General features: G+C 54.2%; 7 protein-coding genes across 19 annotated transcripts; 3 read left to right on the forward strand and 4 right to left on the reverse strand.

Annotated features, from left to right (window-relative positions):
• Positions 1–36: 36 nt before the first annotated feature.
• On the reverse strand, positions 37–1,200 carry KVP18_004920 (uncharacterized protein; the record flags this gene model as incomplete). The annotated part of the gene is made up of 1 exon (XM_067958003.1): positions 37–1,200. The coding sequence occupies one exon, from the start codon at positions 1,198–1,200 to the stop codon at positions 37–39; it is 1,164 nt and encodes a 387-aa protein (XP_067808414.1).
• Positions 1,201–1,552: 352 nt separating this feature from the next.
• KVP18_004919 (uncharacterized protein) lies at positions 1,553–8,578 on the forward strand (the record flags this gene model as incomplete). 6 transcript variants are annotated; one of them, XM_067958000.1, is made up of 6 exons in its annotated part: positions 1,553–2,504; positions 2,533–2,617; positions 2,646–3,158; positions 3,187–3,732; positions 3,761–6,555; positions 6,585–8,578. In XM_067958000.1, 6 exons carry the CDS (start codon positions 1,553–1,555, stop codon positions 8,576–8,578), a joined length of 6,885 nt encoding a protein of 2,294 aa, XP_067808411.1. The 6 variants fall into 6 exon arrangements, with proteins under 6 accessions (XP_067808411.1, XP_067808408.1, XP_067808409.1 ...); XM_067957997.1 differs by lacking the exons at positions 2,646–3,158; positions 3,187–3,732; positions 3,761–6,555; positions 6,585–8,578 and having other exon boundaries at positions 1,553–2,539; XM_067957998.1 differs by lacking the exons at positions 1,553–2,504; positions 2,533–2,617; positions 3,761–6,555; positions 6,585–8,578 and having other exon boundaries at positions 2,626–3,216.
• Positions 8,579–8,683: 105 nt separating this feature from the next.
• KVP18_004924 (uncharacterized protein) lies at positions 8,684–9,235 on the reverse strand (the record flags this gene model as incomplete). Its single annotated transcript, XM_067958012.1, has 1 exon — positions 8,684–9,235. One exon carries the CDS (start codon positions 9,233–9,235, stop codon positions 8,684–8,686), a length of 552 nt encoding a protein of 183 aa, XP_067808423.1.
• Positions 9,236–9,255: 20 nt separating this feature from the next.
• On the forward strand, positions 9,256–13,043 carry KVP18_004921 (uncharacterized protein; the record flags this gene model as incomplete). Of its 4 annotated transcripts, XM_067958006.1 has the most annotated exons (3): positions 9,484–9,638; positions 9,665–11,487; positions 11,644–13,043. In XM_067958006.1, the coding sequence occupies 3 exons, from the start codon at positions 9,484–9,486 to the stop codon at positions 13,041–13,043; spliced, it is 3,378 nt and encodes a 1,125-aa protein (XP_067808417.1). The 4 variants fall into 4 exon arrangements, with proteins under 4 accessions (XP_067808416.1, XP_067808417.1, XP_067808418.1 ...); XM_067958005.1 differs by lacking the exons at positions 9,665–11,487; positions 11,644–13,043 and having other exon boundaries at positions 9,256–9,651; XM_067958007.1 differs by lacking the exons at positions 9,484–9,638; positions 11,644–13,043 and having other exon boundaries at positions 9,726–11,516.
• A 553-nt stretch (positions 13,044–13,596) lies between these two features.
• Positions 13,597–14,631, forward strand: KVP18_004925 (uncharacterized protein; the record flags this gene model as incomplete). Of its 3 annotated transcripts, XM_067958014.1 has the most annotated exons (3): positions 13,597–14,213; positions 14,242–14,355; positions 14,382–14,631. In XM_067958014.1, the coding sequence occupies 3 exons, from the start codon at positions 13,597–13,599 to the stop codon at positions 14,629–14,631; spliced, it is 981 nt and encodes a 326-aa protein (XP_067808425.1). The 3 variants fall into 3 exon arrangements, with proteins under 3 accessions (XP_067808425.1, XP_067808424.1, XP_067808426.1); XM_067958013.1 differs by lacking the exons at positions 14,242–14,355; positions 14,382–14,631 and having other exon boundaries at positions 13,597–14,217; XM_067958015.1 differs by lacking the exon at positions 13,597–14,213 and having other exon boundaries at positions 14,308–14,631.
• A 54-nt stretch (positions 14,632–14,685) lies between these two features.
• KVP18_004923 (uncharacterized protein) lies at positions 14,686–16,396 on the reverse strand (the record flags this gene model as incomplete). Its single annotated transcript, XM_067958011.1, has 2 exons — positions 14,686–15,382; positions 15,411–16,396. 2 exons carry the CDS (start codon positions 16,394–16,396, stop codon positions 14,686–14,688), a joined length of 1,683 nt encoding a protein of 560 aa, XP_067808422.1.
• A 51-nt stretch (positions 16,397–16,447) lies between these two features.
• KVP18_004922 (uncharacterized protein) lies at positions 16,448–17,523 on the reverse strand (the record flags this gene model as incomplete). 3 transcript variants are annotated; one of them, XM_067958010.1, is made up of 2 exons in its annotated part: positions 16,448–17,089; positions 17,154–17,523. In XM_067958010.1, coding segments are annotated over 2 exons (1,012 nt in total), but the record flags the coding sequence as incomplete, so codon positions are not given. The 3 variants fall into 3 exon arrangements, with proteins under 3 accessions (XP_067808421.1, XP_067808419.1, XP_067808420.1); XM_067958009.1 differs by having other exon boundaries at positions 17,034–17,114; positions 17,154–17,516; XM_067958008.1 differs by lacking the exon at positions 17,154–17,523 and having other exon boundaries at positions 16,448–16,951.

The following is a 17,523-nucleotide window of genomic DNA, read 5'->3' on the forward strand; positions in this document are numbered from 1 at the left end:
AAAGTTGAGTGGAAACCTTGAACAACCCCTTCACAATCACAAGGATCGAGCACGCAACTCCTCCAGCAACCGAGAGACTGACAGCAGGTAGTGTTCTCCGAGCAGCACATGTCTGCGGGCAAAGTACTGCTGGACCAGCCTGTTTACCGATGAGACTTTGTTCTCGAGGGCTCTACGGCTCCCTTTGCACACAGAATCAAGCTGTGCGTCCTGAAGTGTCACAGGAGCAAGCGTCAAGTCCGAAAACGTTACCCTTACGAACGCAGTGCCAGTGGTCTTTCCACATTTTAGGCGGGCTGCTGCCAGTTGTCCCTCTTGTAGCCTGCACACAGCTGTTTCATCAGCCGCCCGGAGCTTTCCGGTTTGAAGTTCTAGCACCAGACGAGCCGACTGAAGGTCTGGCACGCCAGACCCTGAGGGGTCGTCCACGAACCACTCGCTGAGCTCAGGGGTGCGCCAGAGCAGGCAGACAGGGGAGCAGCCTGGAAGGTGGAATGACTCTGCGTGCACGAACAGTACTCCATCGGGAGTATACTGCGGAAGCTCGGTGTCCCGGTGTGCTACCAACTGCTCCACGACGTCCGAAGACGTGAACTGGTACTTGACCATGGTCACGCGGTGAGTAGGATGATCTAGGCGGAAGTCCTCGATTCGGCCCCCAAGGAACACCAGCCTGTGCTCCGCTGGCATGTCCAGAATGACGACGCCGTTCCACGCCAACGCGTCCAAGACCAACACCTCTGCGTCCGCCATCACACAGACCAGAACAGTCCCATGGGGCAGCTCCGTGCGGAAGCGACGGACAATCCGTCCGTCCGACTTCCTCAGAGTCGCGAGCTTTCCGTGAACCAGCAGATGGCACACGTGTCCTGCTGGACGTAGACAGCACAGATAGCGGTTCATGTCCTCCGGAAAGTCCACAAGAGTCTCGGGAATCTGGAAGAACGACGCCACGCTCGGAGGGCCCTCAGACGCCTCGCCATACACCGGCATAGATTGATAAAAGCTCAGCGCCTCGGTGGCCTTGGAGTAGGATGGTTTGACCTGTGGCTCGCCCAGATCTAAGCACCCGAGTAACTCCGACCTTAGACTTTGAACCACTCGAAGCTGGTCTTGCTTCTGCGTTTCCAGATAGAAGCGCCGTCGTCCAGAATCGTCCACCTTCTTCGGAGTCAGTCGTTTCTGCAGCCTGGCGTGCATTGGCTGATTTTTTTTGGCCTCTCTGAATGACTGGTAGACGTGTGCCGTGGAGGAGAGCACGGCGATTAATGAGCCCGAAATTGATTCAAGTGCTGGTATAGGTGAAGCTGTTCCCTAACGGCGACAGCTGACGATGCTCCAGAACAAACACGTCGAAGAACGAAGGTCAGGGTGAAACTACCACCATGTGTATCACTCACCATTACGTTCAACAGAGGCATGGCTTTGGCGTCAGGTTGCCGACCTCAATGCTGTGACTGTTACACGATTCAGTGCGAGGGCTGATCCCGAGTTCGCCCTCTGAAATGTGTGGGCTTGGGCTTCAGAACACCCTATTTTCACAAAAAAAACAATGTCTCTTGGACAGACTAGCCACATCATAGAGGGGCCTATGGTGCAGTACACCCCGCAATTGCTGCTGAGCAGGCGTGAGGATGCTCTAGGCCCATCATTTCTGGTGCTCTGGCAGGAAACTAAGGGCCAGACGAAAGAACGCAACGCAACGCATGAGATATGGATGACCAAGGCAGAACTGGAAACGCTCTGCCCAATGCTGTTACACACCTCGGCATTAACGAGCTCCGAAGGTCTGGACGACATCACCTCGGGGTTACTAGCAGACGTCCGGCGGCTTGTTGTACGGCTTCGTAGCCAGGAACTGGGACCGAGATCCATTACAACGCTTCAGGTTTTGCTTATGTATGGCAAGATGTCACAGCTGATTCATGTTTTCCAAGAGAAATCCACGCTCGATTTCCTCTTTACGCTCGTGGAGCATCACAACGCCGAGGTCAAGCAACTCGGCTTGGAGATTTTGCAGGCAGTATCTGATAAGCACCCGTTGCTCCAAGCTGAGATCATGCTGAAGTTGATGCAGAGACTTTGTGCAGTCGGGAGCATACCCTCTTTCGAGGATAGGATGTTCGTCTTCAAGATGCTGGAGGATCAAACCACCTCCAACAAGGAAGACGAAAAGGAGCATGATAAAGGCAAGGTCGCCATCGATACTGAACGACTCTACGAGCTCTTTCGAGAAGTCCTGGAGGCTATGAGCGTCATCGACAGCTTCGACCCAGCAAACCCAGACCCTAAGCATTGCATGTTGCTGGGGAGAATGTGCAAAAACATCTACATCGAGAGGGGGCAGAAGGAGCTTTGTGCCATCAACGAAACGTCGTTGGTGACTTTTCCGTTGCCTGTCTGCAGGTGGCCAGCTGTAGGCGCCTCCTCTGTGGCGGATCCTGTGGTCGAGACGAGTGAAACTAAGAAGCTAGTGGTTTCGGGGCAGGTTAGATTGAAGGAGGGTGAGTCCGAGAGTGTTGATGAACGCAGTCCATAACTACTCAGCCCCTCCTGGCAGCATTGGTGTCATCGACGAGGCCCAAACCGATAACGTCCGAGTTACCTGGGACGATACGTAAGAGAATGGAGGTCTACGCACTTAGCGGCATTCAGGAGTGGGTGTCGCCGGCGTATCTCGACGCTTTGGATATGTGGCAGCACTGGGAGGAGCCCCCAAAGAATGCTAGCGTTAGAGATGTAAGAGTGAACTACGAGCTGAGCGGCTCTGATTCGAAAGGAGCTGCTGGTCTCCGGGTCCGCGACCTGATGGACCTCGCAGTCATCATATCTGACATGTCTGATAATCTCTGTCGTCTGGTTGACGTGGAGCTGGAGCCATTACTTAGCGCTTGTGGCTTGACGTCGTCGAAGGACTTGCCAGAGGTGCTGCAAACGCTCTCAGATGCCGATGTGTTCGACTTGGCCGAGGTCCTGTGGAGGCTGCGCAATGAGACTCGCAGTTTCAAGGAGCATTTGGAATGTAGTACAAAGCGCAACGCCTTCTTTTCCGGGTGCCAGCCAGCTCCCAGCACAGCCACGCCTGCGGACCAAGAGGAGGTCGAAGAGTTCAATTACCCCCGACGAAAGCAGTTCGCATCCACAGCGGCCTATGCCAAGTGGGTTGCGGAAAGGCACCTTATGCAGAGCCAATCGCCTAAGAGTGAAGGAAGGTGACTTTGTCCGCTTGCTAGACGGCCAGCACACCTTGAAGACTGGCGATATCGGCGTTGTCCAGAATGTCTACAACCAAGCAAACATCCTGAAACTTGATCCGCGGGGGTCATACAACAATCGGAATGGGGAGTCTTACGAGATTCATGCGTTCGAAATCGTATGTACCCGCATAACGAGGGATTCCTTCGTCTCCTCTATCATGACGATGTACTCGGAGTACCATACCACTCCTACGCTTTCCGAACTGGACTTGGAGTTCGTAAGCAGTCTCGACCGGAGCCACTCCCGGCTGAGTCACGTCGTAGACGCGTTGCAGACTGCGGTCGCCAAAGGCGCCGGCGTCAACGCTGTTTATTCAGCTTTGCGCGTGCTGTGGCAGTACACACCGACAGTGGACATCACTGGCATCGCTCTCTTTGATTCTGTTGTGAATTTTTTCCAACAGTATCCTCTCTTCCTACAGGATGCTGAGGTGCTGGTGGCTTTGACTGGTTGGCTCACCGCCCTCGTTAACCAGTGGGGTCGTTGTCAAGTCCTTATGCAGCAAATCCAACCCTCTCTCAGCGTCCATCTGCTTACCGTTCGCTCTGCGGATACTCGCTGTGTTTAGGGGTTGCAAGATGCACAGCTGTTACCAGACGGTCGTCCGAAGCGTCTCTATACTACTAATCAACCTCTTTGGAGGATTTTCCTCTGAAGCCGACAACGTTTCGGCCGTTGCCATGCTAGACGACCAGGCACGACTTGCCAAGGAGCTCTTGAAGCTCGCATGCATGCAGCCCCCGCAGCAAATAGAAGGCATGAAGTCCACGTTCTGGGACTCCCATGTACAGCAGCCTCAGTGGGTGAACCTAATCGAACTGCTGCGTGTCATGCTGGAGGCGGACCTCAGTTTAACCTGCTTCGGTTTGTTGCATGTAATTCGGCAGCTGGTAAGCAGTCAGCGGCTGCAAGCTCAAGCCGCGGCTGATGCGGGGTTGCTGGGAGTCGCCGCCCAGATCGCCAGAAAAGAAGGCAGGCCGGCATTGGTAGCAAACAAGGTGATTACTGCCGTTCGGTCCTTCGGATTGGGCGACGAGGAGCAGATGTTCGCGAATGTCGCGCGGTACCAGGAGCAGCTGGACTACCTCAACAACCTTGTGTCTTGCCTCAGTGACTCTCCATCGATAATTAGTGATCTTCAAGCGCTGGAGAATGCGATCACCTTGTTGACGAACGGCGTTACAGAGCGGCACACTTCAGTCGAGGATTTCCTACGGACTTCAAAGTTTCTATCGACATTCGAGCACATCCTACTCCGGCGGTGTGGTACTGGCGGCCTAGTTAGCGAGACGTCGAACTTCACAACGGCACAGCTGATTATAAATATTCTGCTGGTGCTCGTCTCCGAGCTCAGTGCTGACACCCGCACCCAGAACTGGAGAGGGGTCGTTGTGGGGGTGGAGTGCGTCTTGAGCCGACTGGATACTGTGACCTCTGACGAGGACGTGGGGTCTTCCACGCACGAGCTCATCATCGACATTGCGCGGTTCTTCAACGTACTCTGCACCTTTGAGCCTGACATCGCGGTGCTGTGCGCGAGTCTGTCTGTTAAGACGTACCTATACGACAAACTTGGCTCGAACATGCGCAACGAGACCTGCCGTAACCTCCTGGACTCCATCGAGAAAGCCTCTTGCCACGTCACGTGCGCACAGAAGGTGACGAAACTCTACTGGTCGAACGTGCACCGCGTGCTCCAGAAAGTGTACATGTGCTGCATGCAGTCGAGTTCCGTGCCGCCGATCCCTTTCTTCGACTACCTTTGTTTGTCTGTCTCGGGTGTCGATGGGGCGACAATTTCGGGTGAGGTGGATGGGAACGACTTGGTGTTAGAAGCGTCAACACAGTGCTTCCCCCATGTTGTGGAGAACTTGACGACTGATGAGAGCACCTACTGGCAGTCTCAGGGGAGCGCAGGCACCCATTGGGTTTCCATATCCACCAAAAGTGGGAAGAAGAGAATAAAGGCTGTTACCCTACACGCCTGGAGCCAAGGCGACTCCTACGTTCCAGAACGGCTGGCCGTCTATGGCGGCGAGACCACGAGGATGTGCACTCACGAGCTTGTCTCGGTTCAGCGAGCCTCATACCATCCACAAAAAGGCTGTAAAATTGATTTCCAGTGGTCTCAGTACCCGTGCATCAGGATCTGCGTGTTGGGGAATGTCAGCAGCGGGTGTGATTGCCAACTGAAGCAAATCGCTGTGGAGACTAGCAGTATTTCGGATCATCTGACGATTCTGGACCCGAACCTGACCTTCCGCATGACTGCGCGAACCTTGTTCCACCTGCGCCAGGCGGAAGCCCTGCTCACTGATCAGAAATGCTCAGTGGTCCAAGCCCTCCATTCCTTCGTCAGTGCCATCGATCGTCTACTAGCTGCAGAGCAAAGCGCCCTACGGAGCCTTGAGGTGGTTTGTAAGCGTTCCTGCTGGGCCTTGTTGTTGGGTCTATTTGCCAGCGTTGAGAACTACCTGAAAAAGGAAACTGGGGCTACTTTCTTCCGTCGAGTATTCTCATTGTACTTCCAACCGAACGATCTGTTAGACGAAGACAAAGCAGCCTTTGCCGGCTCGCTGGACCGCTTTCTGATTCTTCTCTCCGCGAACTCTACCTCTACCTCAACCGTAGCGTCGACGATGAAGGGAGTCCTCTACACTGCCATTGATCCTGTTGTGCAAGCCGTCTTCGCTGCTGCGGAGGCACGGCCAGCTGACCTACCGACTGGGCTGATGGACCTCCTTGGGCACGTAGATCATTTGGCGCGTGTGAACTTCCACCCTGACTTCGCTCGTCTGAAGAAGGCATTCTTTGACGGCTTCCTTCGGCTTTCCGATGTTGCGTCGATCACTGCTGCACACACTCTCATGAACACTCTTCACGAGGCTGTGACCACCCAAGACTTTGCTGAGGCCATCATACACTCCGTCACGACTGTGATATTGTTATCCGAAGGCACTCTGTTCGGTAGCACCTGTTTTGGATTGCACAAGGCCTTGATGGCTCACCGACTAGCCTCGAGAGGCCTTCTCAGCCTATCGAAGTCTGAACTGTACTTGGATGTGCTCTTGAATCGTGGCGATGGTTGCGCTGCCGAGATCCACACCGCATCTACAGACGTTCAGGACGTCCACAACCACTTTTCGTCGGTCTTTCAAAGACGGTCGTCTCCTGATTTCGATGTTCTCCTCTTGGCCCATGCCTACCAGTTGCCTGTTACTCCTTTACCCCTGCCAGCGATCTTTCGGGAGCGTGTGACTGAGTGTCTCGAATCGTATTCACCTCACGCCGCTGCTTGTAAGTTGCATCTTCCAATTCCAATTCAGATTTCGCTTCTCGGCAACAGAAAGGAAGGCTCCAATGGACAGGGCTCGGCCGTGCTACCATCGATGTGGTGGGCCAGGACGTGACTATGTCGACGTTGCAGGCGTCAGTCCTTATGTTGCTGGATTCCGATGCGAGCCCCGCGGTGACCACCATTCCCCACATTGCTGCAGAGCTCGAGTGCCCTCTCGTGGTCGTGGAATTGGCCGTGGATGGTCTATTGGACGTTGGGCTATTGGAGCGTAGCACGGATGTCTACAGCGACGAGGAGGTGGTGATTGTCAACCGCCGGCTCGCCTCGTGGACCGGCCCCTCGGAGTTGCCCATCTCTCCAGCGCCCCAACTCGATAAGCGTCGGTCTCTAGCGCATCTCATCGAGACTCGCAAGACTCTGGTCGCATCTACCGTAACGCGCCTCGTCAAGTCAGCCGGTACGATTACCGAGGCTTGCCTCGTTTACGAAACGATTGAAACTCTGAAGCCTCGCGGAACTGGAACTGCATTTCACTTCAGAGTGAAACATCAGGACGTGCAGATCACTATAGGTACGCTCGTAGACCGACGTGTTCTATTTCGGCATGCGAAGGTCCCTTCCGTGCTCTGCTTCGACGAAGATGCAGCTAGCGGCTTCCTCATGAGCTCCGCAGCCCATCTGTGCGCTCCAGAGGTGATATCTCGGCCTCCAGCGGACTTTTTACAATCATTCCTGGCTGTTTCGGATCTGAACCTCTTCTCCTATCGTCTTCCATCTATCGATCGTGACTCCTATCTGGAAACCATCGAAAGCTCAGTTAAAGAACTCATGGAGGTGCTTCATGTTTCGGAAGGCGAGGCCTTCCAACGGTGCATAATACACAAGTGGCGACCTGACATCCTGGAGGTATGTCTCGACCAGCATGTAGAGTACACCGACGATACCTCTACCGGCGAGTGCACCCCTCAGACGACGGCTAAATCGACTCAATGCCATATCTGCTTCGACAGCGACGTTCCAGTGGAGTCGTTGGACTGCGGACACACATACTGCGCGTCTTGCTGGTCGTCTTTCTTCGTGTCGAAGATTAGGGAGGGAAAGCTCTTCGCCGTGACCTGCCCTCACCACACCTGCGGTATGCGTCCCGACCCGTCCTTCGTACGTAGTCACCTCGATGAGAGCACTCTCGGGCGCTACGGTACGCTAGTACTTCGGAACGTCGCTGAATGCAGGTCCAACCTAACCTTCTGCGCCAACCCCAACGAGTGCGGTTACGTTGTTCAGCGAGTTACAGCTGGCTTCGAGTCCCCGTGCTCGGCGTGTGGGTGGAGATCGTGTTTCTCTTGCAGCTTTCCTCAGGATCACTCGCCTGCTCCGTGTGGTGCTGTTTCCCAGTGGATCGATGACGGCGGCTACCACTTTGCAATGTCTGACGACCAACTCTCCCTGAACACCATCAAAATGCGCACCAAACGATGCCCTGAGTGCCAGATTCTTATTCAAAAGAACGAAGGATGTCAGCACATGAGCTGTCCGCGCTGCTCGTACGAGTTTTGCTGGCGATGTTTAGGCAACTGGAACGACCACAACGCCGAGACGTGCACATCGCCTGCAACCAAGGGCGATTCCGAACGGTCATTCCAGTCTTGGAGTTTCTCCAAGAAGCAGCTCTTTGGAACTAGTAGTTGGCTGACCAAACTGGAAGCATTTGTGCTTCGAGACGAGGTCGTCCATCCTCCCTCCATAACTCTTCTGGAACTCTTTTTTAGGCAAGGCATTCGCCTTCATCAGCGATTGGGCTACAGCTGCATCGTGAAGAACGCCTTTCCCAAGGCCAAGTTTCCGACCCTTGTCGAGTACTCTGACGTCATCGTTGCTGTGGCACGTAGAATTGAATCGTGGACGAGTACGAAGGGCGCGGAAGCGTTACCAGGGGGTCTGAAGGCTCGCATCATTGCAACCCTCAAGCGGATGCACTACCTTGAACAAGAGATCGACTGCGAGCGTGCCCTGCTGTGTTAACGTTTTTGTTGTTGGTGCGTTTTATATGAACTGCGTATGACAGAAAGAAAGTGAAGAAGTCCCATCGGAGCCTTCAACAGGAACGGCGCCTTTCCTTCACCCGGTTCATTGGAGTAGTGAAGCATTTTTCGGTACTTCGTCACCTGTATCTTCAGTGTCCAACGACTGATTTTGGCGCTTCCGCCTTTCTTGTTGCCTTTGTAATATCTTTTTCTGGTGTTCGGTGACGTTGTACACCCCAATGCCTTTGCCCTCTGCCCCAGTCGGTTCCGGAGGTTGCTCCCCTTCAGCCCACCGCACCTTATAGTCTTTAACATGATCCACGCGAATGAGTCTGCCAAGCAGTGGAAAGCCGTTGAAGTTGTCCACTGCCATTGCAGCTGACCTCGCGTCCTCATATCCAACAAACCCGAAGCCTTTGGAGACCCCAGATATCGGGTCCCTGCGCAGATTGCAGTCCACCACGTCGCCCCATTGGGAGAAGACAATCACGACATCTCCCTCTGTCATGTCGTAGTGCAGCCCGCCAACGTACACATAGGCGGAGTCCTTATAAGGGTAGTGCCAAGTTGCCTCGTAAGGAGTGGCGTCTTCAAGAACTCGGCGGTTGAGGCTGTTGATGGCCTCAATGTCGGCGCGAGGTCCATGCAGAACCATTAAAGCGGATTTTGTTGTTGATGCGCGTATCCTATCGCGGCTGCGCCGATCGCTGGACTTATGGGCTGCTGTCCTCGTTGCAGATCTTCAAATGCGCGGATCAACGAGACGTGGATGGAGAGGCGCTGCGCCGGACCAGAAATCACGGGCGCAGGTTGGAAGTGGCGGACATTATAGATTTCTGGTCGGGAATCTACCGAATCGTGGATGCCCAAGATTCGTCTCTCTTTCGGCTTCCTTCCAAATTCATGGACATCTACAAATCCGACGAGAGGCGTGGGGGGTCCATGCTAGAGATGAGTTACCTTTTCGCGGCTCTATGTGGGCTGGGTCCTATGCTTGAGCTTGACCTGGAAACGAGTAGTCTTAGGTTACGCGACGCCCCTGTGCGTTTCACAAACAAGTGGGGCATTTGAGTGATTCACACAGACTGCTTCCGCTTTGCAATTTGACACTGCTGGTGAAGCTGTCAGCATGGCATTTCGTGCACATGTACGATGAGGGTCTCATAGAGCCGGCTCGAAACCCCTCTTTCAATCTGGCTTGGGGCCTGAATGCTAGAGACCGGTTGCAGTATCTCCGCGAGATGACTACTGGTAGAAGCATTTGGTGGTTGGAACAGGGACGGTGGTTGGGCCTCGATAGCATCACAGGGTCCCTAAGCCTCGCCCAGCCGCAGCTGCTGGATATAACTATCAGTGATATGTCGATGCTGCTGCTTCTTCTGCTAACGCCCGATTCAGGCGTGACTGACCAGACTACTCAAAGCATGGCATTGTTGGTCATACAGCTAGCATTGCTGTTGCTATCTTCCGTAGATGTCCCAAAGTGGAGTTTCAGCTACATGCACCACTGCGTCGACCAGTGCTTCAACTCGATCCGCTGCTGGAAGTTGGGAGGAGGTCATCTCACCGGGATAATCCCTCTCGCCGATGAGATGAGCCGCAACACCGATCTCCTTCGTGACGGCTGGGAGATGTACTGCAACATGCTGGGTGTCAAGGTGCTGTCGAGGGAAATGCCTTTCAAGAACGGTGCGATAGCTGATGGCCTGTGGCCTCTATTTCTCAACCCCGTAAAACTAGTCGGACGTACCTGGTCCGAGGTGTCAGATCAGTTTCCGTTCCTGGGACATGAGCTCCGATCAGACATCGCCTCTACGCGGTTCGACCTCACTCCAGGGACGCTCACATACGTCCCCACTTCGATGGACCTGCGGCCTGACCTGGCGCAGCTCGCTGACAGCATCGCCCTCTCCGGAAAGCGCTGTTACGGGATGCCCTCCGCCCTACTTCCAGTGCCTGTGTTCCCCAGAAGGCAGTTCCAAGAAGCAGATCTCAGGTACAACGAGGATGCTTCCCGGCAAGTGCTGCTGCTCCGGCGCCTGTCTCCTGTGATTCAAGGGATCCTACAGGTCCAAGCGGGCGACCGCTGTGGGGACTCACGAGTTTTAGCAGTGCGCGATTCGGTGCGTGAGGTCTTGGTGCAGGGACTCCGGCGCGGGCTCCGCATCTGCGACGAGGCAGCGCCGCTGAAACTGAGCACTCCGATGCGGGGACGGCTTTTCCTACTACGTGTCAGCACGACTTGCTACTGTGTACACCGCTTCTACAAGAGGGAGACGCAGGCTGCAATTATCAGGGTTGTACAGGCTATGGAAGAAAAGACGTCGTCAGTTGCGGTCAGCGCCGAGCAGGAGTGGCTGTCGACTTTGGTGCGTGTACTTCCTGATCGTCTACAAGATACATTGTCTCGTGAAGGCTACTTAAGCGCAGTCACAGAAAGTACTCCTTTTGAACGCAAATGGGAGCCCAGTCGACAGGTATCGGCCCGACTCACCAGGCTACGTGAGAAACTAGAGAACAAGACGGTGGTGAAGGAGATCAAAAAGCTTCAAGAGTTGGACGTCGAGACAAAAGTCGCTACGGAGTTGGCCGTCGAGACGAAAGTCGCTACGGAGTTGGCCGTCGAGACGAAAGTCGCTGCGGAGTTGGCCGTCGAGACGAATGGAAGGCGACGGAAAGTCGAGCGGAATGGAGTTCCAAAGCCGCCTAACAGCCAGCCCAGGAAGCCTATCCAGGGAAAGCCCAAGAGACCCCCAAAAATATCCGTCCCCACTGGGGCCGACACGACAATCGCGGAGCCGACCAGCGACACGGTGCAGCGCGGGATCCGTCGGCCGGAGTCGCAAGCCACCCTCGTCAGAGCAAGCGCGTCGCTCGGACAACCCAACTCGTTCAGTGTCAGTGTCGGTGAGGTGGTCGCCCTCTCAATACACTGATGTAAATATATTAACTGTAAATGGAGGGATTGAGCTCGCGCAACAATCCCACCTTCCTTCCTCGAATTCTGTGCTTGTAGCCGTCATGAGTTGCCGGTGGCCGTGATTTGCGTTTAGGGTTTCGCAGGTAAAGAGGCGAATATGAACCAGCCGCCTCTGCCATGGTTCCTACCGGCATCACTCAACGCTGGTATTGAAGGGGAGAGGTTAGCAGCTACCCTGGCTCCCTTTGAGGTGCACTTTGAGAAGATGGACGACGACTGCTACGTGCACAAAGCATCAGAATCATGGGCACTGAGCCTAGACGGTCGCCAAGTCAACCTGGCTACTGACGAGGTGTGGCTTCCCACACTGCACACATCCCAAGATGGCCTGGAGTTACGCTACATTAACCAAGGCCAGTTAAGGGGCAGCGATGACCAGGAAGACGCATCAGATTCGGAGTTGGATATTGATCTCGACCGAGACCTGGTAGCCTCCAGTAGCAGTAAATCTGCTGACGACTGGGACTCGGTCACCACAGTCAAGCAGCTGCCCTTGGGAGTAGTCCTGGGGCTCAATTCGCTTCTTGTGTTCTCGGGCGTCTATGGCGGACACGACGGACCTGACGCTGCGACTTACGCCTGCACTCACCTGCCGGCGACGCTTCTCGCTACCTTCCGACAACAGCACGCTAAGATCAGTGATGCAGACGATCCACTGAAGCGGAAACGCCGAAAGCTGGCTGAAGAGGACTCCAACCCTAGCGTGGACGCGCTGTTGCGGTCATTACGGATGACCTTCACCATTTTAGACAACAACTGGAAGTCCTTCGCCAAGTCGAAAAAGCTGCAGGGAGGCGCGTCTGTAAGCTGTGCATTGCTATTCGGTCCCTGTGACGACGGAGGGTTGAGGATAATATGTGCACATGTGGGAGACTCAGCTGTATTGTTGGTGTCGCAGACAGGTTGGAAACCGCTCACACAGCAGCATTCCGCCGCCAACAAGTCCGAGGTCGCTCGTATTCGACAGGCGGGAGGTCGCATTGTGGATGGAAGCCTGGTTGGCACCGACCAGAAGTCCATACGGTGCACTCGAGCGATCGGCCATACCGGCTGCGGGGTATCCGCCGATCCTGGCATCAGCGTCCACGAACTGAACTTTCAAGAAGACGAGTTCATCGTCTTGGCTTCTGGAGGCGTGTGGGAATCCGTCGACTTCGAAACTGCTGTGGAGGTCGTACGTGATGGCCTCGTTGACGATCACGTAGCAGCGCTGGAAAGATTCAGAAACGACTTCGAAGCAGACCACGGAAGGCCACCATCCGACGGTGACTGGTTGCACGCCGTGCAAACCCTGAAGTTGACTTCCTCGAGGATGGCAGCTGAAAGCCTTAAAAGAGAAGCTGTTCGGAAAGGGTCCCAAAGTTCAACCACAGTCACTGTTATATTCTTTGAGTGGATTCGAAGGTATTTTGAGCTTGCGAGCATCCGTATGACTCGATTGGAGGTCTCCGAGGCAGCTGGTGATGATGACATTTTCACTTAGGAGTATGATTGTTGTTTACGAAAATAGCATTAAAGTACAAACTGCTAAAAATGGGTATCCTATTCAAGTGGTGTTGTTCCAGAAAACAACATGTTCGTCCAACTAAAGGTCGGAAGAGCTGTATTTCTTCTCCGGAGTCGTCGCGTAAATCTAAGGATTTGAAGGTGCGTTTCTCGCCTAGCATCGAGTCGTCTTGCATGGCACGCAGCCCACCTCCTCGACCCCAAAAGCGACTCGACGTCTACACATACATGGACGGCCTAGCTCAGTCGCGGAATTTCGAGCGCAGTTACTCCTTCAAGCTGCGCCGAGGGGCATCGATGTGATTCAGTCCTTTTAAATTGTCAAGGCTGGCGCGTTTCCAAGTATAAGCTCCTCCGAAATGTGCGCGCTCAGCCTTGTTTTATCGTATCTGTTTTGCAAGCTTCCGAAGTCTTCAAGACGGAAGGTGGCAAGACTTGTTCATCATGTCTTTAAATGTCTTTAAAGCTAGTCAGTTGTTTTAACCGTCCTCACGTTGGTGAAGGTTCGCAAACCGACAATTTTGTGCAGAATGGCAGACCAAAGTTGGTCACTGATAGATAGCGACCCTATCGTCTTCTCCACCATGATTCGAGAGCTCGGCGTCAGAGACGTCGACGTCGAGGAGTTGTATTCTTTGGACGACGATGGCTGGCAGCAACTTCGGCACTGTGTCGATGATGTGTATGGCTTCATATTCCTCGTCAAGATTCCAACGGCGGCACCGGAGGACCCCAGGCCAGTACTTGACCTACCGAACGTGTTCTTTGCTAAACAGGTCGTTAACAACGCGTGTGCGTCGCAGGCGCTCCTGTCGGTTCTCTTGAACGCGGAGCACGTAGACCTTGGCCCCACCCTCTCTGATTTCAAGGCATTTGCGATTGCATGTGACCCCGAGACGCGAGGTCTATGTATTGGCAACTCCGATGAGATTCGTCAAGTGCACAATTCGTTCGCATCCAAGACCGGCGTGGCATTTGAAGGAGAGGCCCCAGACGACGAAGCATTTCACTTCGTCGCGTACGTTCCGGCTGCAGGCGGCGTTGTCGAGCTAGACGGGCTTTCCCGAGGACCTATTCTGTGCGGGAAGACTGACGGTGGAAGCTGGGCCTCGCTGGCTATGACGGCAGTTCGAGAGAAGATCGAACTGTGAGGCGCATTAGCCCCAATCACGCAGCGTACGCACTGCGTTATCGAACCCGGAAGAATGTCGATTTACGTTGCTGATGGTAGCGCGTGACGAATGGTCGCTGTGCCAGAAGAAGGTGGAAAAGTTACTGAAGGACTTGGAGTAGGTCCATGTACAGCCTCACACAGACTTGCCAAGCTGCTGCAGAGCGGGGCAGACCTGGAGGCGGAACCAGTGTGGTCCGGCTCAGATCCCATGCAACGGGCTGTCGTGATGTCGTACCCGAATTTGGAGGAGTTCAATGCCCAGGTCGCCGCCGAGCTCGCTTCGACTCGGGAACAGCTTACAGCTCTGGAGGCGGAGCGTGCAGCGCAGGCACGAAGCATCGCGCGGAAACGGCATGACTGGATGCCTTTCAGCACTGAAATGTTGAAGTGAGCTACAGCGGGTTACTGTCACAGACAAATGGCTAAGACGGGTCTCCTACGTAACTTAACGCGGGTTTGACCTCCTGGCGGAGCGGCGCTTAAGGAAGGAGGACGGTGGAAGATTGCCATCTCTTGTGTAGTCTGCGTTTTGACACGAAGACGCTGAGCCCGTCGTAGTGGATGGTACCAGACACTGCCGTACAGAGAGCCGACGGGGCTCTGCTGAGAGGCGCTTAGTGGGTTTCTTTAACGACTTGCGCGGCTTTGAAACGGGGCACGCGTCGCTTCTCTTGTGGTTCGACGCATCGTCTTCCACACCACGGAGATACTCGAGGTAGCCCCGCATCGTTCTTTGAATCAGCCTTCCAGCATCCTTGTTAAAGGCTCCAAGGGCCACTGAGAAGTCGACGTACGTTTGTAATACTCTTACGAGAGACAGCATGGGCTCTATTTGTGATGCAGTTTGGCTCAGATGCCGACTTGCGATACTTCGACACCGTTGGATCAGGCAACTTACACTGGACTGGACGTCGACGTCCCCCACCGTAAGCGCTCCGATCAGCAGGGAGCAAGTGGTCAGAGCGCCGATAAGGTCCAGCGTTCCAGCCGCGAATATCTGAGACGTTTGCTCGCAGCTCTGTTCCAACACCGTCTCGTGGAACGCAAACGAGAAAGCCAGACTTGTACAAATGGTTTTACCTTCAAAGAGGTGCTGGTAGGCCTTGGTATCGTGTGTAAAAAGTTGCAAAGGACTTAAGTGTCTGCGTGAAAGGTGGCGATAGCACTCACCTGCAAAGGTAGCGACGGCGCTGGTTGTCCTCGAAGCAAATATGAGTCACCAGAAAGCAGATGTTACTCTTCATTGTTCCGCTGTACCTATCAAAGTCCTCGCTCTCTGGTCTGGTCGGCAGGCCGAGCAGACTCACCAACTCATCAACAAGGAAGGTATTTCGCTCCCGTCTGAGGAGGGTATCCGTGAGCGTAGGGTACTTGGCTATAGCCTGCTGTAGAAGAGAGCAGTGGGCCGTGATACCAGCGCAGTCGAGGGAAGAGATCTTGGTCAGGTTCGGGCGCAGCGCCAGAACCTGAGACAGTAGGCTCTGATGAACAATTTCCGCCACCGCTCCCGCTTCCTCTTGGTCGTCCGCGATGGTTGGCCAATGCTCTGCAAAAAGCTGAGAAAGCAGGGAGACGACAGGAAAGCTGGACCAGCTCTTTAGCTTGTCCATTACGGCTCCTCTGAGCATGAATTCTGCTGCGCCAGTTTCGCCGCGTAGGAAAGCTAGGGTTAAGAGGAGCACTCGAGTACAGTCCTCAGAGCGCTTCGGAAAAGTACTTCCATAGAGTGCATTCATCTCTGCAACTGAAGCCTCAAGAGAGGGAATATCTTCTAAAAACGGTAGGGAAGGCGAGCTCAATCCCAATAGCAGGAGGTCTTGAGAGCACCTCTGCGAGTCTATAGCGGCCTGCAAGCCCCACAAAACCACTGTGGGGGCTACATCCTTAACCCGGAGCGGTAATACTCGACACAGCGGAGCCAGACATCGAACCAATCGCTCGACCAGCTCCGGTGTCGGGCGCACCTGCAATGCCGCTCTGAAGTCCACGAGTGCGGAAGCGAGTACCTTGTCTTCAGCCAGAGACCGAACTTCAGGGGTGGAACCCTGAACCAACCTCTGGGCTTCCAGGACCTCCACCAGAAATAGAGCCTCGTGGGCAGGCCGTGCGCGTTCCAACGTCGAGCATGTATCATAGTCTAGGACTTGCTTTATCATGGCGGGCTCCCTTAGCGACGGATACGATATTCTTCATTTCAGTGCATTTTGTTAATCGACATCGGAATGAGTGGGCACCATCACCAACGAACGCTCACCCTTTTTGCTGAAACTGCCCTCTTCGCCTTTGGAGGCGATCTCTTCAAAACTTGGGGATGTGGCTTGGTGTAGCAGAAGGTTCTGAGTGGGTTTGCGGCAGAGGACATAAAACAGAACCAGAAGGGCGCACGCCGCTACTACGGACACGATGATGATCAGCACGAGTAGACTGGCGCCGAGTCCATTGTCACTTGTACCGTTCTGAACCTGCGACGTGTCCCAGGCCGTTGGAGTTGCTGACATACCCACATTTGAAGATCCAATGGGTGCCATGTACAGTCCGCAGACGACGCCGCAGTTCGACGCTGAACGGTAGGTAGTCCCTGATCCGGTGGCAGTGACATCCCAACCAATAGCGGATGCTAGTGGCACTGGATGTAGCGACTCAGCGTCCTGTAGTATTCTCCTAACGTCTCTTAGCTGGCGCCCAGTGATTGAGCGCACGCCCAGGTACATTCCACAAAACGCGCGCCCGCCACAGCCGACGAACTGGATGGTTGCATTGCCTCCGGTGTATATCATGCGGAAAGCGGATCTGTTAGTAAGACTCAGCAACAGCTGGCCGGTCACAGGGTGCACGTAGATCCACCCGTCCTGGTCGTTTCCTATGTGTATATATCTGGGGAAAATATGAACGGAAACTCCGCTATTAACTTACTCCAGAAGTTCTGTTGTGCTCGTAGATGTGGACATGCTGGTAGAGCTCGCAGAGGCAGATGTTGTTGATGCAGAGGTTGGTGACGTTGGAGTTGTTGATGTAGAGGTTCCTGATGATGTAGAGGTTGTTGATGTAGAGGTTCTTGATGCAGAGGTTGTTGATGTAGAGGTGGTTGTTGATGTAGAGGTTCTTGATGATGTAGAGGTTGTTGATGCAGAGGTTGTTGATGTAGAGGTTGTTGATGTAGAGGTTCTTGATGTAGAGGTTGTTGATGTAGAGGTGGTTGTTGATGTAGAGGTTCTTGATGATGTAGAGGTTGTTGATGCAGAGGTTGTTGATGTAGAGGTTGTTGATGTAGAGGTTCTTGATG

This window comes from the organism of the source record quoted next (assembly GCF_019968955.1).
Source record: "MAG: Porospora cf. gigantea A chromosome Unknown PgA_NODE_460_length_17523_cov_346.779, whole genome shotgun sequence".
Lineage (NCBI taxonomy): Eukaryota > Apicomplexa > Conoidasida > Eugregarinorida > Porosporidae > Porospora > Porospora cf. gigantea A.